The sequence below is a fragment of the Zonotrichia leucophrys genome, chromosome 3 (assembly GCF_028769735.1).
Source record: "Zonotrichia leucophrys gambelii isolate GWCS_2022_RI chromosome 3, RI_Zleu_2.0, whole genome shotgun sequence".
NCBI classification, from domain to species: domain Eukaryota; kingdom Metazoa; phylum Chordata; class Aves; order Passeriformes; family Passerellidae; genus Zonotrichia; species Zonotrichia leucophrys.
In genome coordinates this window covers 100,231,368-100,258,723 of record NC_088172.1, presented here as the reverse complement: position 1 = coordinate 100,258,723, position 27,356 = coordinate 100,231,368, and the positions used below count along the sequence as shown (strand labels likewise).

Sequence of the window (27,356 nt, the reverse complement as noted above, 5' to 3'; positions counted from 1 at the left end):
GCGTCTCCCGGTGCCGCCGAGGCCGAGGCCGCTCCGGGGCCGCGGCAGGGTCGGAGCGGTGCCTCACGGGCCGCTTCCCCTTCCCGCCTCGGCGCTGAGTCGGCTCCCCGCGTACCGGGGCTGGGCCCGGCTGTGCCCTGCCCGGCTCGCCGTCGCTCCGAGGGCAGCGGGACAGCGGTGAGCGAAGGGCCCGGCATGGGGGGGCGGCCCGGGGAAAGCCCGTGTGTTTCAAGGCACATCAGTGCGAGCTGTGCTCTGTGTGTGTGTGTGCGCTCTACAAACTTACTTAAGGAAAACAATTCTCTGGCTTGTGGTGTGGCATCTGAACTGTCACATTGTTACAAAGCACAGGAGAATTACTCGGTCTTTTTATTACAGAAGCTGCAAGAGGATTCCCCCCCTGGCATGCTGCAAATTCCAAGGAAGGCAGCACAATCGAAGGTAAGTGTGTATGTCTTGGCAGTTCACGCTGCTTCTCTCTGCACCTGGAAAATGTTTTTAATGTGCTTGTCGTAGTGTTTGATGGTTAGTGTCTTCTTTGGTTAAGTATGGATTGATTGTTTTGCTGCTATCTTGCTTCACTGCTTCTCTTGCCAGTGTGTGTGAGTGGTAGGAGCATTTCCCGCTGCCACCTGGCTGAGCTCCTTCCTATCAGCCTGATCTGGAATCCTCTGTGAGCTCAGTCCCTGGTTTTGTCTGCAGCTGCCTTGCTGATTGCTGGCACTCAGTCTTGGACAGCAAATTATTTCCATGCTGCTTTTTGCATGGATGAAAGCAGAGAAGCACTGTGTCTTCTTTGTGGTCCCAAGATGCAGAACAGAGTCTGCATCAAGTCAGGTAACAGAGAGTAGAAATCTTTTAGTTCTTTGGAATTTATCCACTGATGAAACATTGTAAAGGCAAAGAATTCTGAGAAGAGAGCAGGGAGGAAATACTGAGAGACTTTCAAGTAGTGAACCTTACCTGATATGTATGAACTAGATGTGAGAAACTGTTCATTTTCTTCAGGACCTGGTGATGTGAAGGTCCCCATGCACAGTGAGAATACCGTGAGCTCTAGGTAAACTCACACTCTAAACAATTATAGATGGTAAATAGGAAGAGGGAAGGCAGAAGTGCAAAAGCATCAACTTGTGTGGGTTATGTTGTGGACAGTGACAGGGATGCAAACAGGACTAGAATTTCTTGTTGTTTGCTGTTTTATAAAGGGCCTATTTTGCCTTCATGTTTTGTGTTAGTTTCCTTATTGAGGAGAACCTCCTATGTGTGCCAGTAGCGCTTGGAACTGGTTTTGTTTATGAAAAACTGTCTTATTTCCTTGGAAGGGGCATGTGAGCCTCTGCAAAGTGGGTTTTCCTTCAAACCTTTATTCCGACTGTAGGATCTCAGGATCAAAAGCTGCGCCACGACCATTTCTACTGCCAGTGCTGGCTCACACTTGCAGAAATAAAAGTTTGACCCTGCTTCCCCTCTGTCCCTGCAGACGCAGCTGCTGCCATGGTGAAGGAGCAGCACGCCGGCACGCTGCTGGTGCAGCTGGGCCCCAAGCTGCAGGCGCACCCAGAGCAGCTGCTGCGGCAGCGGCGCGGCCACGACGAGCGGCCGGAATACCTGGTGCGGTGGAGCGTGGTCAGCTCGGAAGAGAGAGCGGCAGGAGGCGGCGGCGGTGCCTCTTCTGGAGACAGCAAGGCCGAGAGCATCTCCCTGTGGATGTCTGCAGAAGAGGTCCGCGCCAGCTGCCCGGCGCTGCTGGCCCACACGAGGCCGTCGGCCGCGGACAAAGTCGCGCCGGACGTGGCGCCGCTGGACGAGGCCTCGCTGCTGGAGATGGAGGCCGACGTGAGGAGCCTGGTGCGGCGAGCCGGGCGCCAGATGGCCGAGGCCGGGAGCCCCAAGTGCTCCGTCCTGAGCACGGTGCACGTGCTGGGCGCCTACGCCAGCATCGGCTCCCTGGCGGGCGCCTTCAGGGAGGCGGGAGCCCTGGAGCTGCTGACGGCCATGCTGTGCCACAGGGAGCGGCGCGTCCGCCGCGGCGCCGGCGAGATGCTGCGAGCGCTGGGGGCTCACGATGCAGGTGGGGGCTGCTCCTGCTCGGGGCCCCTGGGGAGGGTGGCTGGGCAGCTGGGGGTGCCAGCCTTCGGGAGGGGTGAGGTGCTGGGGAGCAGCGTGTCTCGGGGCTTCTCGGCAAAAGGGGAAGAATCAGTCGGGATCTTCCAGGCTTCCATAGTTGGTGCAGTTGTCTGGGCTGCTCTTGGAGTTGGAAACTCCTTCCCCTGCCAGGTTTCTGAGCTGGGATGCTGATTAACTGTTAGGAGGACTTAGGCCAAGGGGATTGGCAGAGTGCGGGGTGACTCTGCTCCAAGCTGTCAGTTGGAAAGTCCCTGGCCTGTTCTTGACAGGGAGCCTTTGCTCAGGCCATGGATAGAGGCTACTCCTCATTTCAGAGGGGCTGCCATGGCTTGGAAGTGGCTGTTGAGCCTTGGGTGCACCTGGAAGGTGTAAGGTTGCCGGTTGTGGTGTATCCCACAGGAGATCCAGCTTTCCCTGTCGTAGTGCCTGAGTTCATGCAGCTCTGAAGTGGGGCAGATGAGGGGCTGATTCAGGTTAAACCTTGACTTCTTTTCTTCCCTGGGACCCTGTTCTGGAATCAGTTATTTGGGGTTGCTGCTTTGTGAGAATCTCTCAGTGTCAGGGGTAGAGAAAATACAGCATGGAGCAAAATGTTGCCACTGCAGAGGAAGGGACAGAACGTGGATCAGGTGACACGGAGCAGCAAAGCCGTTCCTTCCCTGCAGCTCTGTCTCTGGCAGGGAGCTGGGGTGAGGGTTGTCTTTGTGGGGCCTGAAGAGCTTTTGTTGTTGTTGCAGGAATCTGGGCCCATGTGCTGCTGTCCCTGAGCCAGCAGGATGGCATTGAGCAGCACATGGACTTTGACAGCCGCTGCACCTTGCTGGAGCTGTTTGCTGAGATCACATCCTCTGCAGAGCCCTGCCTGTCCTTCGAGGGGATTCACCTCCCACAGGTGGTGACAGAGCCGCCCCCAGCCCTGGGCCTGTGGGGCGTGAGGGGCAGGAGGGTGGGAGCGGGGCCAGGGCTGGACCCTTGTGTGGGACAGGAGGGGATTGAAGGTGGGCAGGGGAGCAGGACTGGCTGTAGGGAGAGCTGGGACAGGGCCTGGGCCTGGTGAGAGGCTGGGGTGGTGCAGAGGCACCTGGAGAGCCTGGTGTGCCAGCAGGGAGGGCAGGGTGGCTGAGAGGTCTCATGGGAGCGTCTGGGAATGGGCTGGGGGCTGAGTGTGAGAGCGGTGCTTGTTGCAGATCCCTGGGAAGCAGCTGTTTGTCCTGGTGAAGCGCTACCTGTGTGTGACCTCTCTCCTGGACAAGCTGAGCAGCGGCGTGGAGCAGGGAGAGGAGCAGCAGGGCTGTGCTGTGCCCAGCCCCGTCCCTGAGCACAGGAGCCGTGTGAAGCAGGAGTTTGAGCTCAGCATGGCCATGGCCAACCTCATCTCGGAGCTGGTGCACGCCATGGGCTGGAGCCACAGGCACAGGCGGGACCTGCAGCCTCGCCCTGCCCGCTCCATCTTCCAGCACAAGCCCCCGGCCAGCTCTGCTGCTCAAAAGCCTGTGTTGCCTTCAAATCCTGCTCCTCACAAGAAGCGGGGCTGTGCCTTCCTGAGTGCATCAGACTTTGCAGACAGCAGTGACTACACGGAGTACTTGCGGGCACACCTGGTGCGCGGCATGCGGGTGCGCCTGCTGGAGGACTGTGGTGACATCAGCGCTGGGGAGGAAGGCGAGTTCCTCCAGAGCACCAATAACATGCACACAGTACAGGTAGGTCATGGGGAGACTTCTTCTTCTGGCTGGAATGGCAGAGGGGAGTGACTGGGGTGACTGCTGAATTCCTAATGATGCCTTTGTGTGTCGGAGGTTGGACAATAGGTGTGGCTTAATGTGTATCACTGCTTCTGTCCTAGCAAAACACTCACCTTTCAGAGCTGGAGGGGTGGGTTGCAGGGAAGGCTAGTCTGGTTTTGTATGGGTTGTGCCACTAAGATTTCTTAGCCTCTAAAACAGGCCTTACCAAAAAAAGTCTGTCCCCATCTTTCTTACAAGCCCCCTCTAAATATTGAAAGGTCACTGTAAGGTTTCCCTTCAGCCTTCTCTTGTCCCAGTTGAAGAACCCCAACTCTCTCAGCACTTCCTCGTAGCAGAGGTGTTCTCTTACTGTTTTTGTGGCCTTCCCCTTTACCTGCTCCACCAGGTCCATGCCTTGTACCAAAGTCTTCAGAGCTGGATGCAGTTCTCCCGGTGGGGTCTTACCAGAGCAGGGCAGAGGGGCAGAATCACCTCCCTTCACCTGCTGGCCACACTGCTTCTGAGGCAGCCCAGGATATGCTTAGCTCTTGGGTCTCTGAGTGCACATTGCCAGGTCATGCCCAGCTTTTCATCCACCAGTTCTGCCAAGGCCGCTTTCAATCCCTTTGTCCTCCAGTCTGGAGTGGTATTGTGGTTTGCCACAGCCCAGGTGCAGGACCTTGCACTTGGCCTTGGTGAACCTCATGGGGTTCCCACTGGTTCCTTTGGATGCCATCCTATCCCATCCCATCCCTCAGGCATGTCAACTGCACTGCTCATCTTGGTGTTATCAGCAAACCTGCCGAGAGTGCAGCCAGTCTCACTGTTGTCACTGATGAAGATATCAGATGGTATTGGTCCCCATACAGACCCTTGAGGGACACCACTTGTCACTAAGCTCCAGCTGCACATTGAGCTGTTGACCTCTGAATATGACCATTCAACCAATTCCATCAAAAATAGTCCATCTGTTGAATCCATGTCTCTCCAGTCTGAAGAAGAGGATGTTGTGGGATTGCTGTCAAAGGCCTTACAGAAGTCCAGAAAGATGACAGCCATAGCTCTTCCCTTGGCCACTGATGTGGTCACTCCATCATAGGTGGCCAGTAGGTTGGCCAGGCAAGACTCTCCCCTGGTTTTCTGGAATCACCTCCCTGCCTTCCATGTACCTCAGTTAAAAGGCTTTTCTAGTTCTGGTCCGTGCATTGATGATGTTTCTATTCAGGCCTCCTCAGCTGAATAACTGCCTTGCATCTTATTTTTTTTTCTTATTTTTATAAACCACTTATTTTGAAGTGGTTTATAAACCTCTTTTATAGCACCCTCCATAAAGATAACTTGCAAAGGAAATGTATTTCATACTGATTCTCCCTTTGTCCTTATACATCTTGGTTTCTAATATCTCTGTTTTCCTAAAATTGTGATATCTGTTTTCTTATAAAGTTGTACTTACTTTTACTCTTGATAAACTGGGCACTTGGAAAGAGCATCAAGATCCTTTCATTATTTTCTCCTGTTGCCAGTGACATAAATGTCAAAGGGTTTTTGCTTCAATGTTTAGCTAAAGGGTACTGTTAGCTTCCATTCCCTTTGTCCTGTTGGTCCCTTGGGTTTCCTCTTCTGTTTATTTTTCTGTTTAATTAGGTTGAATGAATTTGCAGTTGCTCCATTCAGGCTTATTTTCAGTAAGTTATTTGTAAGGCTCACACTATTAACAAAACCAGATATGAATGGCAACTGGGCCAGTCCATCATAACTCTGTCTCTTACCTTGTCTCATCTTTCCTTTGTTGCTCTGATTTCTGTTGCTTTCCTTGCCTTTCCAAAGAAAGATTTTCCCTGTTGTGTCTGGTCCTGCAGTCCTATCTTTCCATGGGTCCTTTGAGATGGCATTTGGTACATAACTAGTTTAGGTCAGAGATACATTGAAGACTATTTGGTGTTGGGTGTAGTTTAACTCAACTTCCTTCCATACAGTGCTTCCCCAAAGTCTGTCAGCATCTCATCTGTCCAGCACAATGGGTTCATAGTAGCACTGGTGTAACTCCAAAAGAGCTCAGTGAAATAAGCAAACCATAAGTTTTTCTGCTGTTTTTTAAAGCTACTGACAGGTTGTACTTGCTGTTGCTGGGTTCTCCTTCTGCTCAGAAGGTTAAATGTAACACTATGGTATGGGAAGCCATAAAAAGTCCTTCTGATTTTTGAGAGACAACTTGGACAAAGCAGAGGCAAGAAGTTAGTAAAGATGGTATGACTCAAAACTGGACAATGTACAATAATTCTGTGGTCTTCTGCTTCTTTGGGAAGTGTGAGGACAGGTGTAGCAAGAGGACAGAACAAGTGAGCAGTTCTGATTGTCTGGATTTGTTTCACCCCCAGGTTTTACGGCAGTCGACGGGTCGGACCTACTGGGTGCGGTGGCACATCCTGGAGATTGTTGGCTTTGGGGACCAGTGGGAAGATCCTGCTGCTCAGGAAAAGGAATCTAGTGTGAGAAAGAGCTTCAGTCTAGACACAGGTGAGATTGTCATGTGTATATATCACCTCTTTCTTTCTGATTATCCTGTGGAATAGCAGTGGTGACCTTTATGTGGCCAAACACACAGCAAGTAGCAGGCTGGGTTTAGAAAGCACTCTTAGTTTGTGTGACCATGTAAAACTAGTTAAGGAATTGCATGGCTTGTGATTGAATGGAGTATTTTTGAACCCTAGACTTCTGTTGAGATGTATAATGAAAGTAATGATATAAAAAGTATAAAATTTTGTGACTGTATTCACAGAAGTCTCAGGTTGAGGGAAGAGACGAGGATCTGACTCCATGTTTCAGAAGGCTGATTTATTATTTTATGATATATATTACATTAAAACTATATTAAAAGAATAGAAGAAAGGATTTAATCAGAAGGCCAACTAAGAATAGAAAAAGAAAGAATGATAACAAAAGTTTGTGGCTCGGACTCTTTGTCTGAGTTAGCTGAGTTGTGATTAGCCATTAATTAGAAACAACTAACATAGGCTAATCAAAGATCTACCTGTTGCATTCCACAGCAGCAGTTAATCAATGTTTACATTTTGTTCTTGAGGCCTCTCAGCTTCTCAAGAGGAAAAATCGTAAAGAAAAGATTTTTCATAAAAAATGTCTGTGACAAAATTTGATTTAAACTGCAACTGTCAAAACTTTATGTTTGGATTAACTGACCGAACTGCCAAAACATTAATTTCTCTGACAACTTTTTAGAATTTCTCTGAGATGAAGCTCTCTGGGGGCACTCAAGTCCCCTTAAGTAAATGATAAGGATTTTTAAAAGCATGAACATAGCAACAATTTGTTTAACTTCATACTATTAAGCTTTAAACAAGGTGTTAAAATATTAAAGAACTGTTTTTGTAAGACATGTGCAACATCTCCTAGAACATTTAACACTGCCCTTGTACTGGGAGAAAAATGAAAGGCAGAATCCAGACTTCAGATACTCCTTTCTTGTTCAGCATCTGACATGATTCTAGCCAGGGAAACCTATTAAAGTAACTCTTTTATCACAGCTGTGGCCTTCTAGAATATCTTTTGTGTAGAGTGGTTTGGATTTACTGGCTGCAAGAGAGAATGTTGAGGTCAGCAGCAAATTGCACACTTTGAAACTATTCTTATTTCCTTTTGAAATGATGATTTCTTAAATGGCTTCTACCTCTTGTATTTAAAGGCTTAAATTCATGTCAGTGTGCAATGTCTAACTTAAAACAGACTTAGTTAGATTTCTCCTTTTCATGGTCTTTCTGATTTTGGGGAAGCAAAACTTCTCTGTATAACTCTTTCCAGGCATCATATCCCACTTAGAGTATGGATTGAAGTGTGGGGTGTGCAGCAGAGGATGGGGGAGCTGGCAGAGCTGACAGAGCCCTCCCTTGCCCTGCTGCCCTGCAGTTCCACAGGCATTCCTGTGCAAGCCCTTGGGGGGGCTGTACTCCCTGCCTTACCTGGGCCAGCGGCTGCCCAAGGCTGCAGACACCCTGAGCCGTGCCGAGTGGTGGGAGCTGCTCTTCTTTGTGAGGAAGCTGGGAGCACAGGAGCAGGAAGAGATCACCTGTCTCATCCAGCAGCACCTGGGAGAGCAGGTAGGGATCAGAGCCTGCAGCAGGGAAATGGGAGAGAGGAGCAAAGGGAACATTGGGGAAGGGAGCAGGCCCAGAGGAGAGGGCAGGTGTGAGCTGTGCAGGGCCAGCCTGGGCGGGGCAGAAATGGGAGGGTGAGTGGGGATGGGGAAAGCTTGGAGAGCTTGGCCCAGCAGAGCAGTGATGGAGATGAGAGGATAGGCAGTGTCCCCTGGCTGAAGAGTGACTGTGCAGGTTTGGACAGGCGAGGCCAGGCCGTGGGGTCACTCTGCCAGCTGCAGTTGGGTGCTGAGCACGGGTGGGAGCTGTGGGCTGGTGGGACGGGCTGGGGACAGGCAGGGGAGGGTGGCAGTGGGAGCGGCCCTGGGCGCCTGTGGCGGTGCAGCCTTTGTGTCCGTGGTGCCAGGGGCCGCCACAAGGGGCGTGGGGAGCGTGGCGAGCCCGAGATTAACTTGTGGCCATGGTGTGGCTGTCGGAGGTGGATGAGGAAGCGCTGGTGCAGCTGTCGGTGCCTGCGGAGCTGGCCCAGAAGGTGCTGCAGGCCCTGGAGGAGCGGTGCCAGGGCAGCTCTCTGCGGGACCTGCGGGGCTCCCGTGTCTACGGCAGACACTTCCTGGGGAGGGGAGCAGAGCAGGATGGCGGAGGGAGCCCCACAGTGTCCTCAGAGGGTGACAGGAGCAGCGGCCCCGAGGGCACGATGGCCAAGGCAGCGGAGGGAGACCTTTGTGCAGCCCCAGGGCCGCCCCAAGGCTGTGGTGTGGCAGAGAAGTCGGATTCCCAGCTGTTCAGCGAGCTCCTGGAGAGGGAAGGGCTGTTCTTGCCAGAGGTGACGGAGGAGCAGAGCCAAGGTAACGTCCTGGCACACGCTGGGGCACAAGCGCGGTGGCGGCAGCGGCACTGCTGCCCCCACAGGGGATACTCTGGGCAGGGCACGGGGGCCGGGCAGCCAGGGCTGCCTGAGGTGGGTGGGGGTGCCCGTGGGTGCTGGGTGTGTGTCTGGGTGGCACCCTGGGAGCTCTGGAGGTGTCACTGCTGCCCTGACGGCTCCGTCCCTCCGGCCAGCGCTGGGCAGCTCCAAGGGGCCGAGCGAGAGCGGCTCGCTGGCCAAGGTTGCAGCTGTGGTGGAGGTGATCCAGAGCAGCAGCTCCTCGGTGGGGCTGCGCTTGGCTGGGCTCAGGCACATCCTGGAGATGCTGGAGGAGGAGCCCAAGTCGGAGCAGCAAGCTGGCACAGCCCAGGGCGGGCTGGGCATCGGGAGCGCCGGGTGAGTGCTGGGGTGCTGCACAGCCCTCCTGCTGCCCGGGGAGGGCCCTGTGGGCAGGGTGGGGCCGGTGCTGAGCTGGAGGAGCGGGAGGTGGCAGCGGGAGCGTGGAGGGTGGTGTCTGCGGGAGGAAAGGGGCATTTTGTGTCCCTGTGTCCCAGGCAGGCCGGCTGGCAGGGCCAGAGGAAAGGGGCATTTTGTGTCCCTGTGTCCCAGGTTGGCAGGGGTGTGCCAGCTGCAGCGCGGGCAGGAAGGAGGTGGCTGTCAGGGCCCCAGGAGGCCGTGCCTGAGGCGTGCTGTGCCCTGCAGGGAGAAGCTGGTGCAGGTGTCGGTGGAGCTGCTGAGCGCGGCGGCGGCGGAGAAGGCGCTGGTGGCGGTGACGCTGCGGCTGCTGGCCACGCTGCTGGCCCGCTACGAGTGGCGCGTGCCCTTTGCCACGGAGGGCGGCGTGCGGGCCGTGCTGGGCTGCATGCGGCTGCACGGCTGCTCCGCCCTGGTGCAGCAGGCCGGGCTGGCGGTGAGTGAGTGCCCGGGGCTCGCCGGGGCGGGCAGGGCAGCGCGGGCTGCCCGGGCGGGGTGCAGGCGCCGCTGCCCCCGCGCCGCTCTCGTCCTCGCAGGCCCTGAAAGTGCTGGTGGGAGCCGCGGACGCGGAGCCGGGAGGCGCCGGCGGGAAGGGCTGGGCCTGGAACCACGGCGACGCGCAGATGATGCGGGAGATCTTCGCCAGCATCGGCTCTGCCTCCAGCAAGGGCTCTGCCAGCCTGCTGAGCAGCATCCCTGCTGCCCTGAGCACCATGCAGAGGGTCCCAGGGTAGGGGCAGAGCGTGGATAGGGCTGAGGTCGGGGGGAATGCACAGGGGGAAGGACGGGCAGGGCGGGCAGGTGGTTTGTGGGTGCAGGAGAGGCTCTGTGGCTGGGGCAGGAGAGTGGCACGGCTGTGTCCCTGCAGGGGCTCCTCAGGCGTGCAGAACGGCCTGCTGGTGGTGAACATGCTGATGGACGGGCACCGGGGCCTGGCGGAGCAGCTGGCGAGCTGCGATCTGCTGGCGGCGCTGCAGAGCTGCTGGAGGGCCGGGCAGAGCAGCGGCTGCCCCCAGGCAGTGCTGGCCCTCAGCGCCATCAATCGCCTGGCGGAGCACGGGCTGCCCCTGGGCCCGGAGGCTGCAGGTACCGTGTGCCCACCGTGCCCGTGGGTGCCACGGCCCCGCGGGTGCCAGGGCAGGGCTGCCTGGCCCGGCAGGGCAGAGCAGCCCGAGGGGCTGCTGGTGCTCCGTGAGGCCTGGGCTGGGCTCAGTGTCCCTGTCGTGGCAGGCACAGAGCCCCTGCTGGACCCCAAGGGCGTGCAGATGCTGCTGGGTGGCCTGGACGATGGCAGCCTGTGCAAGGAGGTGGTGGTGGCCCTGGAGCGGCAGCTGTGCAGCCAAGGCCCCGTTCCCTCTGGCCAGGTGGCCCAGCTGCTGCAGGACCTCAGCTGCTTCAGGCTGCTGCTGCGCAGCTTGGAGCTGCTGGGGACAGAGAAGGCCGTGAGCCTGAGCATCCTCAGGTGGGTGCAGGGTGACTGGGGGGCTCTGGGACCCCCTCATGAGGTGTGTGAGTGCTGGGGTCATGGTGGGGAGAGCCAGTGCCTGTGTGTGGGTGCTGGTGGGGCTGCTCTTCCCTGGGGCTGGCTCACCCCAGCACATAGGCAGGTGCCAGTTGGGGTGTCCTGGGGCACAGGGCCACGTGGGGCCACAGCAGCTGTGCCTGGTGTGGTGGGGACATGCAGGGGCAGCAGAGGATGTGCCGGGGGGCTGGTGGGCTGTGCAGGGTGCCAGGGGAGCCTCAGTTCCCAGTCCCTGAGAGATGCCTTGCAGGTGGGGCAGGGAAGCAGGGCTGCCTGTAGCCCTGCTGTCCCTGTGCCCCAGCCTGAGCAGGTCCCCTCTGTCACCCAGGATCCTGAACAGGTTCCTGGACAGTTACCAGGAGGATGTGCTGCCCTGGCACGAGTGTGTGGAGCCCTGTGTGTCCTTGCTGATCACGCACAGCAGCAGCTGGGAGGTGAGGGGGCCCTGGGGCTCGTGGCAGGCAGGGTGGCTGTGCTGGCTGTGCCTCAGCCGGGCTGGGCAGGCAGGGCCCCGCTGGTGGCCCCAGCCTGGCTTTGTGTCCGAGGCACTGGGAGAGGTGGGAGGGGCTGTCCTGGCCGTGTCCCTGTCCTGGTGGCCATGCCCTGTCTGGCTGTGCCCTGCCAGGCTCTGGTGGGTGCTGCTGGGCTGGGAGGGGGGCGATGGAGCTGCAGCTGCGGCTGTGGGGGCCCTGGAGCTGCCAGCAGTGCCCGTGTGCTCAGGGCTGCGTCTCAGCAGGTGCTGCAGGAGGTCGTTGGCTTCCTGCACCGCCTGGGCAGTGCCAGCAAGGACTGTGTGGTGGTGATGTGCCACGTGGGCACCCACGAGGCTCTGTCCAAGGCCCTGGAGAAGCACAGCACGGTGCCGCCGTTGGCGCCGGCCCTGCTGGAGCTGCTGGCGGAGTGCGAGAAGTTCGCCGGGCTCTACAAGAAGCTGACGAGCAGCATCTTGGCTGGCTGCATCCAGGTGGGCTGGGGAGGCACAGCTGTGCTGGGATTGGGGTCTGGGGGCACCAGGCTGTCCCTGCTGCCGAGGGATGCCTCGTGCTCTGTGCCTGGCACAGCCCTGCGGGGCTGAGGGGAGCAGGAGCCCCTGGTGAGAGCCCTGCCCCATCCCACAGCTGGTACTGGGACAGATTGAGGAGCACCGCCGGAGCCAGCAGCCCATCAGCATCCCCTTCTTTGATGTCTTCCTGCACAACCTGTGCCAAGGTGAGGGCAGCCAGGGGGAGCTGACCCCAGGCTTGGTGGCTGGAAGCTGCATGTGCTCTGCCCACAGGCTCCAGCATGGAGGTGAAGGAGGACAAGTGCTGGGAGAAGGTGCAGGTCTCTTCCAACTCGCACCAGGCCAGCAAGCTCACGGACAGGAACCCCAGGACCTACTGGGAGTCGAACGGCAGCACGGGCTCCCACTTCATCACCGTGCACATGCAGTGTGGAGTGGTGATCAGGTGGGGCTGGGCTGGTAGGGCTGTGTGTGCAGGAAAGGGCTCTGGGGATCTGTGCCAGCCCTGCCACAGTGGCTCTGTCCTGGGGGATCTGTGTCAGCCCTGCCACAGTGGCTCTGTCCTGGGGCCAGCAGGACGTGGCTGGCAGGGCTGGGGCAGGGAGGGGGGATGGCTGGGCAGCCCCACGGTGTTTGTGTGTGCAGGGAGCTGAGCATGCTGGTGGCCAGCGAGGACTCCAGCTACATGCCCTCGAGGGTGGTGGTGCTGGGCGGGGACAGCCCTGCCACCATCAGGACGGAGCTGAACGCGGTGAGTGCCCGTGGGAGGGCCGGGCTGTCCTTGCTGTGCCCCCTGCAGGTCTGGCTGTGGTGGGAGGCCCGGGGAGCTGGGAATGGCAGGAGCTGCGCTGTGGGAGCCTCCCTGGGCTGCCTGGCACGCTGAGGGCTCGGTGCCTCCCTGCAGGTGACCATCCTGCCCTCGGACAGCAGAGTGATCCTGCTGGAGAACATGACGCGCTTCTGGCCCGTCATCCAGATCCGGGTGAAGCGGTGCCAGCAGGTAGGGGGAGCAGGGGCAGGGCCTGGAGCGGGCACTGAGGGGCATCGGGGCCCCAGGAACTGAGGGTGCCGCTGTCCCCTAGGGTGGCATTGACACACGTGTGCGTGGCATCGAGGTGCTGGGTCCCAAGCCCACCTTCTGGCCCATCTTCAGGGAGCAGCTGTGCCGGCGGACGTTCCTGTCCTGCACTGCTCGGGCTCATGCCTGGAGCCAGGAGATCTGCCGAGACCGGGGCCGGCTGCTGCAGCTCTTTGGCAGGTGAGAGGTGTCCTGGCTGTGCCATCGCATCCCTGGTGTCCCAGGGCCCGGGGGGACAGGGCTGGCAGCCTGTGAGGGGACTGCAGGGCTGGGAAAGGAGCAGCTGGTTGGGAGGGGCCCTTGCTCCTTCCTGGCCACCAGTGGTCCTTCCTGGCCAGGGCCACCTTGGGATCACTTGGGTTAAACTGGGCTAACCCCCAGAGCAGGATGCTGGTTCCCCAGGGGCTGGCACGTCCTGGCAGAGGTTGGCCGGGCACAGCAGGATCTCGTGGCCACAGGCACTGCACAGCCCCCATTTGGCAGGGGCTGCCAGGGCCCCAAGGGCCATTGGGGGCAGCCCTGGGGACAGCAAGGGCTCTCCCTGGCTGCTGGGGGCCATGGGGCCAGCGAGCCATGGTGCCCTGGCAAAGGGCAGGGCAGGGAGCCAGCACCGCTCTCTGCTCTGCCACGGGAGCTCTCCAGCCCTTGGCACCGAGCGCTGCCCGCTCGCTGTTGCAGACTGAACCGGGCGCTGCAGCACGAGCAGGGCTTTGCCAACCGCTTCCTTCCCGACGAGGAGGCAGCCCGGGCACTGGGCAGGACGTTCTGGGAGGCCCTGGTGACCCCCTTGGTGCAGAGCATCACCAGCCCAGGTAGGCCGCGCTCTCCGGGCCCCGGCCGTGCCGCGCCCCGGGTAGAGGCACCAGCTCTGAGTGTGGTTGGCCTCGCAGGCCCCGATGGTGTCAGTGCCCTGGCCTGGCTGCTGAGCGAGTACCTGGAGAGCGCGGAGCTGCCCCGCCGAGCCCCGGGACGCAGGGCTGCCTTTGGTTCCTGCGTGCGGCGCCTGACCCAGCTCCTGGTGCACGTGGACCCCGGCGGCCCCGAGCCAGAGGAGACCAGAGCAGCTGGTGAGCCGGGGCTGCCCCACCCTGGGGCTGCCGCAGAGGGCCAGGCTGTGGCCATGGGGCTCCTCTGGGGAGCATCCCTTGGCACAGAGGCTCCTGAGCTGGGAAAGCTTGTGGTCATGCCCCAGCAGCAGCTGTGCCTCCCCAGCGTCCCCTCAGCCCTGCTGTGGCGGGTCAGTGTGTGGGGCCTGCCCATGGAGCCACACTGAGCCTGAGGCTGACCCTTGGCAGGTGGGAAGGAGCGGAAGAACAAGGAGGTGTCGGCCAGGACTGCAAAGGTGGTGGTGGAGAAGTCGAGAGGCCTGTGGGGAATCTCGCAGTGCTGGCGTGGCGTGGTACAGCAGCAGGTAGAGCTTGGAGGGCTGACTGGGAGGGGTTGGAGCAGGGAGTGGGGTCTGGCAGTGCCCGTGGGGAAGGCACAGGGCTGTACCTGGCCTCCACAGAGCCTGGAGCGATGTGGGGACAGCCCTGCTGTGCTGCCACCCTGCATGGCTCGAGTGTCAGCCAGGCCAGGACACAGGTCCGGTGTCGGGCTGTCATTCCTGCTGGGGCTGCTGCTGCTGTGCCCGCAGTGCCCCCACAGCCCCCGGAGCTGCGCTCCCACCTTGGCAGCCCCACAGCAGCAGCAGCAGCAGCAGGGCCCCGAGTCCCGGGGGCCAGCAGGCAGCTGCTGTTGCAGGGCAGGGCTGGGATGTTCCAGGGGCACATCCTGCTGGCTCAGCCCTGGCGCCGCTCCCGCAGGTGCAGCGGTTCCTGGAGGCGGCGGGGCAGGCGCCGGACCTTGCGGAGCGCTACTGCCGGCTGTACCAGCGCCTGCGCGGGGCCACCGAGGAGCTCTTTGGGCAGCAGGCCGCCTTCGTGCTGGCGCTGGGCCAGGGCTTTGCGGGGGCTTTGCTGCAGCTCTCCTTCCTCACCGCCCTGCACGTGAGTGGGGCAGCGCAGCGCCGGGGCCGTGCCCTGGGCAGGGGCTGGGGAGCTGCCCTGGCCATGGCCCTGGGGCAGGCTCTGGGTGGGTGCTGTCCTGTTCCCCCTGAGCACAGAGCCCTGCCCTGGCACCCCGGTGGTGCCCAGCTCAGGTGCGTGGGGCTCATCCCAGCGTGGGCCCGGCCCTGGCACACTCCAGCCTTGGGCTGGGGCCTGGGCACCCTCGGCCCTGCCCAGCAGTGCCAGAGTTTCCTGGTGCTCCCTGCAGGGACATTTCCCCAGGCCAGCCCTGTGGGCACCTGGTGAGCCCTGTCTGCAGCCTGCCCTGTCCCTTGCAGGTGAGTGAGCAGTTTGCCCGCTACCTTGACGTGCAGATCCAGGAGCTCCGCAGGGCTGCGGGCAGCACGGGGCCTCTGGAGCGGCTGGAGCAGTTCCTGGAGCCCTTTGTGGTCTTCAGTGGCCTGGAGTTTGCCCACACCTTTGAACACTTCTACAGGTGAGGCTGCTGTGTCTGCCCAGAGCCAGGGCCCTGCTGCACATGGCCTGGTGTGCTGGGGGAGCTTGGCCTGCTGTGGCAGCGCTGCTCCTGCTTTGCTTTTATGGGATCATGGAGTGTGGAAGGCCCGTGGGAGCTGCCAGTGTGTGGAATCACATTCCCTGCTGGGGACAGGGAGGGGACACGTGTGTGCTGCCAGCCCGTGTGCCGTGTGTGGGGTGAGGCCGGGCTCGGAGCTGTGGCTGTTCCCTGGTGGTGGCTGATGGCCTCGGAGCTATGGCTGTCCCGTGGTGGTGGCTGATGGGCTCGGGGCTGTGGCTGAATCCTGGTGATGGCTGATGGCCTCGGAGCTATGGCTGTCCCCTGGTGGTGGCTGATGGCCACAGGGCTCACAGCTGTGGCTGTCCCCTGGTGGTGGCTGATGGCCCCGGGGCTCAGCCCAGCCTGACTGCAGCTGGTGGCCATGGCAGGCACTACCTGGGGGACCGGCTCCTGACGCAAGGGCCGTCGTGGCTGGAAGGAGGCATCGTGGAGCAGATCGGGCTGTGCTTCCCCAGCCGCTTTCCCCAGGACATGCTGAGCAACTTGGCCGAGTCGGAGGAGCTGCAGCGGCAGTTCAGCCTCTTCCAGCTGCAGGAGCAGGACAAGCGGCTGCTGGAGCTGGACACGGGCCTGGACGAGGTGAGAGGGATCGGGCTGGGGCGCCCGGGGGCCGCCGGCGTTCCTGGCAGGGTCCTGGAGCCTGACTGGAGCTGCCCTCGTGCCCCCGTGCCCAGGTGCTGGGCACAGCCACGGGGGCAGAGGTGCCGGAGGTGAAGGTGCTGGCCCTGTCCCCGCGCTGCTGGCCCGTGTCCCCGCTCTGTTACATGGAGAGCCCTGGGAGGTTTTTCCCGGCGCTGCTGAGCTCCCCCTTGGATGAGTTTGCTGACTTCTGCCGGCAGAGTGAGTGCTGTGGCCGGGCTGTGCCCAGAGCCTGGAGGGCAGCTCAGGCACAAGTGGTGCTGGGCTGGGAGTGCCTGGCAGGGCTGGTGCCCGTCCCTGTCCCTGACACTGTCCCTGGCAGGCCAGAGCCAGCTGGGCTGGGAGTGCAGCAAGCCCCGGCGGCTGCAGTGGACGTGGCTGGGCCACGCCGAGCTGCAGTTTGGAGAGTGCGTGCTGCACGTGTCCACGCTGCAGATGTACATCCTGCTGTGCTTCAACAGCGCCCAGGTAGGGCTGCAGCCACGGTGGGGGCTGGAGCAGGGCAGGGCCGTGTCCTCCCTTCCCCTTTGCTGGGGGCTCCAGCGGTGTTTGGGGCACGGACCCCGTTCCTGGGCAGGGCCTGTGGCCAGTGAGCCCTGGCCATTGCCCTCGCCCCCCTGTGCTGCAGGAGGTGGCTGTGGAGGCCCTGCTGGGGGCCACAGGGCTCCCTGCTGACCTGGTGCTCCACGCACTGACCCCGCTGACCCAGGGCCAGGCCGTGCTGGTGGGGAGCTGCACTCCAGGGGGTGAGTGTGGGGCTGGGGCACCCAGGGGAGAGGGGCTGGCCTGAACCCCGGGGGGTGCTGGGCTTAGGGGTGCTCGTAGGGCTGGTGAGGGGCTGGCTCCATGTGTTGGTGCTCGGGGCACAGGTGTGTGTGTGTCAGGGTGGGGCTGGGGTGATGTGTGGGGTGAGGCTGGGGCCGTGCACGGGGCCTGGGTCAGCGTGGCTGGGTGGGTGGGCTCGGTCTGTGTGTGGGCTTGGGCCAGGCCAGGGGCCGTGTGTGTCATGGCCATGGCTCGGGTCCACGTGTGGGGTCAGGGCTGGGGTGTCAGCGGTGCAGGCAGCCACAGAGGCCCAGCTTGGGTCCCCCAGGCCCATGTGTGCCCTGGGGTTCCTCCGGGGCCCAGCTCAAGCTCGGCTGAGCCTGGCTTGGGTGCTGCTGCAGGTGCCCTGCGGCTGAACCAGGCAGCCCTGGCGCAGAGCTGCGGCCGCCGGCTGAGGCTGCTGCCCCAGCAGAGGTACCTGCGCACAGAGGGGGCCGAGGTGAGCGCCCTGGAGAGGAAGAGGAACGTCCTGTGTTGCCTCATCACCCGCATCCTCAAGGGGGAGAAGCAGCTGCACATCGACAGCCTGGTGTTCAGGGTACGGGCTGCAGGGGCACGGGGGCACAGGGGCTGCCCGGGGGCTGCAGCCACTGCACTGGGGCTGCCTTGCTGCCACAGGTGATCGACGCCTGTCAGAAGGGAGAGCTGGGCCCGGGGGTGCAGTTCCTGAGCTTCTGCTGCCACAGCGTGGACGTGCTGTCCTGCATCCTGCACCTGCTGGACCAGGGCTACCTGCGGCGCCAGGAGGGGAGGCCTCACGTCTTGGAATACATCTCTGCTGAATCCACAACACCTCTTGGTGGCCAAGCACAGATGACTTTCCAGTGCAGGCCAGCCCAGGAATCTGTGGAGAAGGATGGCAGAGACAGCCTGCACTGGTAGGGGTGCATGTCACCAGGTGTGGAGGGGTGTTCCTCTCCACCCTGTGTGTACATGGCACGTTTCTCCATGCCAGGCAGGATCCTGGCACAGACAGGGTGGAGGAATATCTCATGGCCATGCTGCAGGTGCCAATGGGCCACACGCTCAGTCCAGAGGAGGCAAAGCTGCTCATGAACCAGACAGTACAGCAGGTCCAGGACACTCTGAGCATACCAGATGATGTTGCTCGGCACCTGCTCATGCACTGCAGGTGGAATGTGGATTTCCTGATCCAGTGCTATGTGGAGAACCGTGAGGGCCTGCTCATCTCCTCAGGACTGCAAGTGCAGGATGTCCAGCCTCCCCCAAGCCCTGGAACCCACTGCCCAGTCTGTGTGAACCAGCTGTGTCCCACTGAGAAGCCACCAACCCTTTGCTGCATGCACTACTGTTGCAAGGTGAATGTCCTGGGCCCTTTGGTTCCTGCTACTTGACAGGCAATTGTAAAGTAGCTCAGCTCACTTTTTTGTTGTGATCCTTCACTTGCTGGCTTGTCTATTCCCACTTTTGTGCTTTGGGGTACTTATCTATGATCTGTGGCGTGCTGGGTGGGGATGGCTTCCAGGGTCACACAGCCCTGCTTAGCTCTGACCTCTGCTCTTGTGCCCTGGCAGCCCTGCTGGAGAGAATATCTCACAACTCGCATTGAGCAGAACATGGTGGTCAACTGCACCTGCCCCATATCCGAGTGCCGAGCTCAGCCCACCACAGCCTTCATCTACTCCATCGTGTCCTCCGAGGAGATCATAGCCAAGGTGAAGCAGCAGGGGGGCTGCTGGCTGTCCAAGCTCTCCTACATTTTGCTCAGCGCTGTCAGATAATTTTATTGCTGCTTTCCCCTTCCTGTTACCAAGACTGGCGGCGTGATAATGGTGGCCAGCCAGATTTTGTCTGTTTTCTCTGATTATGGTTAATACCAGCTTCTCAGGAAAGCATAACATCAACAAAAGAGCACAGTGGCATTTCCTCTAAATATATCTCTAGCAGGCAGCATTTCAGGGACATCATTAGTCCAGGACTAGATGAGAGCCATGGTAGCAGCTCATGACAAGTATCCTCTACTGGTGTGTTGGAACCAAAATAATAATAATAATAATAATAATAATAATAATAATAATAATAATAGTAGTAGTAGTAGTAGTAGCAGCCAAATAAAAACATGAGCAATTTCCTTTTACTGCTGCATCAGTGACCCTTTGTGTCCTTTCTCTTCCATTGGACTCTGGCTTTGAGCAGTTCAGGTTTTTATGAAGATGGCAGGGATTACCACATCAGACATAATTTTCACTCTGTGTGAGTCTACAGACATCTCTAAGCCAGGCTTTCTGAGCTCTGCTTGCCTTACTGCTTGGTCATCTGGCTAGATGTTAGTAGTAGATGCTTGTTCAAAAGCAGATGCTACTTTTTCTGTTTTTTCAGTTTTTAGGGCTGAATGTCCTCCCCACCTAATGGCAGAGCTGTAGCTGTCACATGACAGACTCTTTTTGTTAACTGCTGGGCAGAACAGTCTCATTTCCACTGCTCTGTTGTTTGACAGTTGTATCTTTTGGCTTGTTTTTTATAGAAAGTGTTTGGAGGATTAATGCATATATCTGGACAGTTAGTCCTTACTGCCCTTGCAAATCCCATAGTCACACCTGTCTGAATGCAGGATTTAATAGCCTGTTGCTGTGACTGTTTTATAAAAAGAAATAATTATTGCAGATTGACATAAATAGCAGCTAATTTTAACAAGATGCTCTGATGCTGTCACTGAAATGTTTTCCTTTTGATCAGTAAGTGGTGTGGCTGGAGTGTTAATGTCTGATGCAGAGTCACACATACAGTCATAGAATATTTTGGGTTTCAGTAATCTGTGGAGGTCTCTGATCCAATCCTGAGCTCAAAATAACTAGATTATTTTATGAAGATCTAATGCTGGGATTATATTTAAACATAAGAAAACTATTTGTTTGGGTTGGTTTTTTTTTCCCAATAGTAAGGGTAGTGAGACATGGTACCAGTTTGGGCAGAGTTGTGTCTGTGCTTTGGTGTATTCAAAATCCAATTGGACACAGCCCTGAGCAATCCTGCTTTAAGCTGGAGAGGTTGAACCAGGTTTTAATTTCCAGAAATGCCTCCCAATCTCAGCAATTCTATGAAATGCAACAGCTTCCAGATATGACATGGTGGGGATAGGAAAATGAGCACAAAAGGAATGGAAGGGTAAACTGACTGAGTGCTTTGTTGTGAGCAGCAGTTTGGTGAGATGCTTAGCCCAAAGCACCAGACATTGTTTTTAAGGCTTAACCATGCAGCTTCTCAGGCTTAAATCTCTTTCCTGGCTTCTCACTACAGTATGAAAAAGCCCTCCTCAGACGCTATGTTGAGTGTTGCTCCAACCTGACATGGTGCACCAACCCTCAGGGCTGTGATCAGATCCTCCTTAAGGATGGACTGGGTTATGGAGCAGCCTGTTCCAAGTGCTCCTGGATATCCTGCTTCAACTGCAGCTTCCCAGAGGTGAGGCTGAGCTGGATCACAGGCTGCACTGTCCTAGGTTTGGCACACACCCTTGTGCTTTTGAGTGCTTGACTGATTGTCTTTCTCTGTCTCTCAGGCCCATTATCCTGCCAGATGCAGCCACATGTCTCGGTGGGTGGATGATGATGGATACTATGAGGGAATGACAAGTGAAGCCCAAAGCAAGCACCTGGCTAAGCTCATTTCAAAGCACTGCCCAAACTGCCAGGCTCAGATAGAGAAAAATGAGGGGTGCCTGCAGTGAGTATGAAATTGTTGTGTTTGTGACTGGGTGGCACAGTCCCTGGCTGTGGTGCAGGGGAGCACTGTCAGGACTGAGGGATTCCCATTGTCCTTCTGCAGTATGACATGTGCAAAGTGTAATCATGGCTTCTGCTGGCGCTGCCTCAAGCCCTGGAGGCCGAACCACAAGGATTATTACAACTGCTCTGCTATGGTGAGTGGTTTGCTGGATCTCCTTGGTTCATGCTTGTGCTCAGAGACCCCTGTAGCCTCTCAGAGATGGTAAGCATCTCCACTTGGGCCCTTTGGACTTTGGGAATTTGCCAGTAACACTGGCATTTCCAGGTAGCCCTGGTACTCAAGGGAAATTGCTGCTAATAATTCCTGTACCTTTCCTTTCAGGTGAGTAAAGCAGCTTGGCAGGAGAAGCGTTTCCAGGATTACAATGAGAGATGCACCTTTCATCACCATGCAAGGGTAAGGTCTCCTCCTGCCTTTGCAGATGCTGTCTGCTGCTCAGCCCTGGTGAGCAGGGCACTTCGTGTTGTGTCAGTGTCCTCTCTGCTTAGAAGCAGGCTTCACATCCAGGCTGGGATCACTGGATGATCATTTTGCCCTGGCTCTGACATTAAGGAGCAGTCCTTGGCTGCTTTCTTCTATCCAGCCTGTTGTGGAAACTGAGCACCTGACTTGTGGCGTTGAGGGGCTCAGAGTGGTGCAGGAGTTGGAAGCAGTGGTGACTGAAGGCTGAAGTCTACTGTAAAAGGTTGAAGTGATGGCACAGTAGAAATGTAATAGCTGGATGCATTAAATGCTGTTCTGCTGCCTGCATCTTCTGGGATGGCACTTCAGAATGCTTAGCCATTATTTGTGTGGAAGGTGCTGTTTTTTCAGTCTTGTGGAGCTCGACAGTGACATTGACTCTTTCCTCCCCCCTCCTTTGGTTTTTGCAGGAATTTGCTGTAAGTCTGAGAAACAGCATTTCTTCCATCAGAGAGATGCCAAAAATTAGGAACTTGACTTTTGTTCTTGATGCCTGCAAAGTGCTAGAACAGGCACGGAAGGTAAGGCTGGGTAACATAGTCTTGCTGAGGTTTAGACTTAAATCTGCTGGTGTGAAGAGACACCAACCTTGTTCTTCTCCAAAAAAAGAGGAGACAAAGAAAGCTTGAGGGGAGGAGTAGCATCAGGACAGGGGAATAGCTCATGTCTGCCCTTCCCTGCTTTGAGTCTGAGTTGAACTCTGTTTGCAGTGTTCCTGACAGTAAGGTCATAGGATTTGGAGCTCAGTCATTAATTCATAACTGGAGTTTGCCACTTGTTGAAATGCCTTTGTTGTGGGCTCTTGGGGCTGCCCAGCACCATGCCTGCTTCCCTCTGGGCTCCATTCTCTTTGTTCAGCCTGGGCTGCCCAGCATTGCCTGTCCTGTGTGCTGATGGGTTTGACTTTTGGCTGCTGGTCAGTCACACTTGTATGCATTTACAGCCTGTGTTCTTGTGATGGTTTGCAGGTGGGAAAAATCAGTTATTTTAGACTTCAATATAAAATAATTGCACATTCATTTCCAATCCTGCCAGTAGCTGGAGTTAGCCAACACTGCTGTCTCTTGTCATAATGGCTCACTGATAATAATGAGGTCTGGAGGGGTTTGATGCTGCTCCCTTCTCCCACTCTGAAGCTGAAGGAGGGAGCTTAACAAGGTGTTCTGTACTTTACCAGGTGCTGGCCTACTCCTGTGTGTACAGCTACTATAACCAGGACACTGAGAGCATGGATATTGTGGAACAGCAGACTGAGAGCCTGGAGCTGCTCACTAATGCTCTGCAGATCCTTCTGGGTACGTCCTGCAGCCTCTCTGAAGTTGTGACTGGCATTTGTAGCTCTAGCCAAAGAGCAGCAGCTCAGTAGTGGGGTGATAGCAAATAGAGCAACACCCAGCTGGCCTCACTTCTCCCAGACCAGTCCTTGCCTGCTATATGTCATTTCTGAGGAAATCCACTTGAGTTTGGCTGCCAGTGGAGGTTGATGCAGAAATGAGCAACATGTTCTGTTCTGAAAGAGGGATGCATTTGCACAGGGGATCTGTGACGGTGTTCACAGGGGTTCTTGGATGAGGGAAGAGATGAGGATCTGACTCCATGTTTCAGAAGGCTGATTTATTATTTTATGATATATATTACATTAAAACTACACTAAAAGAATAGAAGAAAAGTTTTATCAGAAGGCCAGCTAAGAATAGAAAAGAATGATAACAAAGGTTTGTGGCTTGGACTCTCTGTCTGAGCCAGCTGGGCTGTGATTGGCCATTAATTACAAACATCCAACACGGGCCAATCATGGATCCACCTGTTGCATTCCACAGCAGCAGATAATCATTGTTTACATTTTGTTCCTGAGGCCTCTCAGCTTCTCAGGAGGAAAAATCCTAAGGAAAGGATTTTCCATAAAAGATGTCTTTGACAGGGATCTAAGCAGCTATGGCTGGCTTCATAATCAGAGGCAAGGATTTGGTCTCCTCAAGAGTGTGGGATGCAGCCTGACTTTGTTGGCCTTGAATTGCAGAGGAAACCCTGCTGCAGTACCAGGACCTGGCCACTTCCCTTCAGCTGCTGAAAGCAGAGCACTTCCACACGGGTTTGGAGTTGGTGCGGCAGATCAGGGAGCGGCTCTTTGCAATCCTCTGGCACTCCACACAGGTGAAGGCCACGTGGCTGCTCCTGCCTTGACTTGCTCTTGTGGGGGAGATAAAGGGCTTGATCAGCTGAGGGGATAGACTCAGGGTTGTGTGTGTGCAGGGTAGGGGTTTGCAGCACAAATTACATGCTGTTTCTTCTCTATTGGCTGTTCTTTCCTGCTAACAGGATTTCCATGTTGGGCTCCAGACTTCAGGAGATGCTGTTCAGAGAAGGTTGAAACTTGCAAATGTGCCTGCTTCAGCCCTTGCATGTACAGGGTGAGTTTTCTTAGTGGGGTAACAGGGGAAGGTGAGTGAGTTTTCTCCTGTGCTCACTGACATACAAAAGAGTGAGTGGCAAACACTGATTACTTGCATCCTGTTTTGTGGTTAATTGCTGCCTCCCCCTGAGGTAGCAATTTAAGTGATGTAGTGGTGTAGGGAAACGAGCAAAACTCCTGCTTGTGTGCAGCTGTGATCAAGAAAGCTCCATCACTGGCAGACTCAGTTATGGGAGCTGCTCTCCCTGGACTCTCCCAAGTTTCTTTGGCTGGGAATGCTGAGTTATGAATTAATGCTGAGGCAATGACAGGAGGGTGCTGTGGGGATGGGTCCCAGCTGATGCTCACAGCTTTTGTGCTCTCCTCCTCAACAGGCAAAAGCGGATCCTCCTGTGTGACTCTCCCAACACAGATGAAGGTGGCAAGGATGTTGAGGATGAGGACTACGATCCACAGTGGCAGGAAGACTATGATGATGATGATGATGACCTTGATGAAGACAACTTTATGATTGATAACGATTCAGATTGTGATTCTTACTTTGATGATAATGACAGCTATCGTAGCTAACACTGGAAGGGTTCTGTCACCCAGCCTTGCCACCTTGGACCTCTGCCTCTACTTTTTCTCAACCAGTTTGTGTTACTGTTTTTCCTCAAAGGCAGGGAGGAGCTCTCAGATGGAACAAAATATTTCCTCTGGGAGGTTTCTTGCTCAGTAACCCTTGAATGTGCAGGAACATGCTCTGGGTCTGTGTTACTGTGGCCACCTCTCAGAAAGACATCTCCTTGCCTCTTTCTCTTGTCTCCAGTTCTGCCAGTAGGTATTTCATTGAGTTAGAGAGCCCACCTGCAGAGTAAGGACCACGTGCCACCTGTTAAAGAGCTGCTCCTTGTCCTTGGTGTGCTGTCCCCAAGGGCTGGGCACTGGGGAGGTGGCACATGTCCCAGCACAGCACTGTCTAGCAATGGCCAGTGTCTAGAAATGCTGTAAAAAGATGCATTTACACTCAAAGCTTCCCAGCTGGAGCTGGTGGGATTCTCTCCAGCCACAGATGGATGTGGTTCAGTTCCTCTGGTTGAGAGGAGCTGCATTTTTGCCCTTTGTTGGAGTTTTCTTCTCTGTTATGAAGCAGGAATGGCCACTATGAGTGACACAAGTTTGCGGGATTGTTTAAGTTTATAAATATATGCACACACATATATTTTATATACATATATATATATATATATATATGCAGAGGTTGTTCAGATAATAATGTATCTTTGCAAAAAAAGGAAAACCCTGAGGAACAAGGGTTGAAAAAAGTTCTGTTAAAAAAAATAAACAGTTTTCTTCTAGCACAAGCCTTCTTGTTGTCTGTGGGGAGCAGGGGAGGGGAGGGAGAGCAGGATATCCTCAAGTGAGGATGTGACCTGAGTGTGCTTATCCCAGAAGTTATTTGTGAAATTGGCTGGAAATCATGAATGAGCTGGGTTTGGAATGCTCACCCAGACCACCCAGTCTGCCCTGCCAAGTTCAGGGAACAGTGAAGGGGTGTGGGGAAGAGGGCAGGGGCCTAGGCCATACAGAGCAGTGGGGCTGGTGTTTGTGGGAGCAGGTGCAAGACAGGATGCCTGCATGTTGATGGAGGTGGTAACATCTGATGCCAGCAAAAGGCAGATGTGGGACTGCTATCAGGGCTTGAGGGGGGATTTGGGGGTTGTTTTGGAGATACAGGAGTCTCAGGCCCTGGATATCATCTGGAAGGGATGTGAGGTTCTTATGGGATGTTGGACAGGGACCAGCTGCCAGACATTGAAGAGAATATTATTAGTGCCTCACCACTTAGAATGAGGAATGTACCCCACAAGGCAATTTCTAGCTGAGAGTCTGCTGCTCACCTTTTAGTGGCCATTGCCCTGCAGATCAGGAACTCAGGATCAAAATACATAATCAGCAGCGAGTTCTGCTGCCAACAAGAGAAAGATTGGAAAGATTCTAACCAGTCACTACCAAAGAGATACCAAAATCATCCTTCAGGGACCCCTGCTCAGAGGACTTGGTGATTACATGATCCCAGGCACCAAAGCACCCAGCATCTCAGGGTTGCCTGCCCAGTAGGCTCTGTGGTTCTTAGTCCCAGGATTCTGCAAAATTCAGGGACCATGGTCCTGAGGGTACTGGTGAGAGGCACTTTCTGTAAGTCCTCACCTTCCCTTTATACTCCCTTTGTGTGTGGTTTTGTTTAAGGTTTAGGTATAGCAAATGGTGCTAAAGAGACGGTTGGGGCTATGGTCAGTGTTAGGGTTTTAGGTGAAGGGTTTGTATTATGGTTAGGCTTGAGTTTAAGGTTAGGATTACAGTAATGAGGGATAAAGTTAGAGTTACCTTTGAGATCAGGGTTAGGGTTTATAGGGATAGCATTAGGTAGTGGAGTTAATATTAGATTTACAGTCATTTTGGTTACATTTAGGGTTAGGACAAGTGTAGGCCTTATATTTAAGGTGGGGGGTTAGTTAAAATATTTTTAGGGATAGAGATACAGTTGTTAGGGTTAATGCTAGAGTTATGTTTAAGCTTAACTCTATTAACTGGGTAGCAGTTTCAATTGTTAGGGCTTATTTTTTGTCAGGGATATGGTCATCTAGGTTTATGGATTTTGTCGGGCAGGATTTTGGTTAGTGATAGGCACAGAATTATTGTTAGGGCTTTTCTCTGGAGTGGTGGCAGTGTGTTTGGTGAATATTATATGAGGAGAAGGCACAGTAGTAGTGAGAGTGTGACAATGACTGTATCTGTTTTGGCCATTATGTGCTTAGTAAGTTTTTCAATAAGTAATTCAAACAGGAATCCTGGTAGCAGGGGAAGTCCTGCTAGGAAGACTAAGACTAATATTGAGATTTTTACTCTGTGTGTGGATGTTACAGTGATTGACAAGGGTGTTGGCCAACCAAATATCTCCCAAGGGTGCAGCCACCTCACTAACCAGGACCTGAAGGGGTTCAAACCAATGAGAGCATCCAGACTGGGTCTTTCAAACACCCTGCATAAGGGAGGGATTGGGAAAGTGAAGTTTTCCTGTTGCCACATGAAGTTTGGGGTGAGTAATCTCTGTCTCCTGTGCCCTCACCCATTTTTCCTTCTTTAGGCCCTTATCATTTGTAGTTTTTGAGCTTTGTTTGTGTTAAGAGCAAGCACTGTTGTGGCAATTATCAGGAAGTATAAATAGGAAGTTAGTATATATAAACTATTTATATACATATATATAAAACTTTTATATATATATATATAAAACTTCTGTATATATGTTATAAGGAAGTATAAGTACAAAGTTAGTATATAAAAGTTATATATATATATAAAACATATATATAAAAACATATATATAAGGAAGTATAAGCAGAAAGTTAGTATATATGCCATTTACTTATATATATATAAACTTTATATATACAAGTTTATATATATAAGTTATAAGGAAGTATAAGTAGAACATTAGTATATATGTTATTTATTTATATATATAAACTTATATATATATAAACTTTTATATATATATATATATATATATAAACTTATATATATATATATATATATATATATATAAAATATATATAATATATAATATATAAAGTAAGTTATAGGAATTAAGCTAGAAATTACAGGGGTTGTTGCTATTCAGCCATAATAATCATAGGCTCAGCCAATGAAATGCTTAAGACTTTTCAAATCTGTGTTTGATTTAGTCCAGTTCAGTCTCCTAGAGCTGCTGAGGCAAGGATTATGGTGGT

General features: G+C 55.1%; 1 protein-coding gene across 2 annotated transcripts; it reads left to right on the top strand.

The window, feature by feature from the left end:
* Positions 1-5: 5 nt before the first annotated feature.
* On the top strand, positions 6-24,923 carry LOC135446082 (cullin-9-like). Of its 2 annotated transcripts, XM_064709566.1 has the most exons (42): positions 6-177; positions 379-441; positions 1,484-2,074; positions 2,868-3,022; positions 3,318-3,833; positions 6,236-6,374; positions 7,779-7,969; positions 8,445-8,814; positions 9,029-9,230; positions 9,537-9,744; positions 9,845-10,038; positions 10,177-10,394; positions 10,539-10,770; positions 11,159-11,264; positions 11,567-11,794; positions 11,949-12,039; positions 12,107-12,278; positions 12,479-12,584; positions 12,738-12,833; positions 12,916-13,091; positions 13,590-13,723; positions 13,802-13,978; positions 14,207-14,322; positions 14,717-14,899; positions 15,238-15,395; positions 15,866-16,076; positions 16,172-16,337; positions 16,459-16,604; positions 16,765-16,882; positions 17,303-17,499; positions 17,580-17,839; positions 17,917-18,280; positions 18,497-18,637; positions 20,220-20,384; positions 20,482-20,645; positions 20,748-20,841; positions 21,030-21,104; positions 21,581-21,691; positions 22,348-22,465; positions 23,191-23,324; positions 23,490-23,581; positions 23,958-24,923. In XM_064709566.1, exons 3-42 carry the CDS (start codon positions 1,498-1,500, stop codon positions 24,151-24,153), a joined length of 7,497 nt encoding a protein of 2,498 aa, XP_064565636.1. In that variant the 5' UTR covers positions 6-177; positions 379-441; positions 1,484-1,497; the 3' UTR covers positions 24,154-24,923. The 2 variants fall into 2 exon arrangements, with proteins under 2 accessions (XP_064565636.1, XP_064565638.1); XM_064709568.1 differs by lacking the exons at positions 21,581-21,691; positions 22,348-22,465; positions 23,191-23,324; positions 23,490-23,581; positions 23,958-24,923 and having other exon boundaries at positions 20,748-20,909; positions 21,030-21,103.
* Positions 24,924-27,356: the final 2,433 nt, after the last annotated feature.

What these genes read in the sequence shown, in the direction of transcription:
- LOC135446082 (XM_064709566.1), top strand. Translation starts at nt 1,498, where the DNA reads ATGGTGAAGGAGCAGCACGCCGGCACGCTGCTGGTGCAGCTGGGCCCC. An exon ending in CCTGCACAACCTGTGCCAAG is followed by an intron (nt 12,040 to 12,106) that starts GTGAGGGCAGCC and finishes CTCTGCCCACAG; the next exon opens with GCTCCAGCATGGAGGTGAAG. An exon ending in TGGACACGGGCCTGGACGAG is followed by an intron (nt 16,077 to 16,171) that starts GTGAGAGGGATC and finishes CCCCGTGCCCAG; the next exon opens with GTGCTGGGCACAGCCACGGG.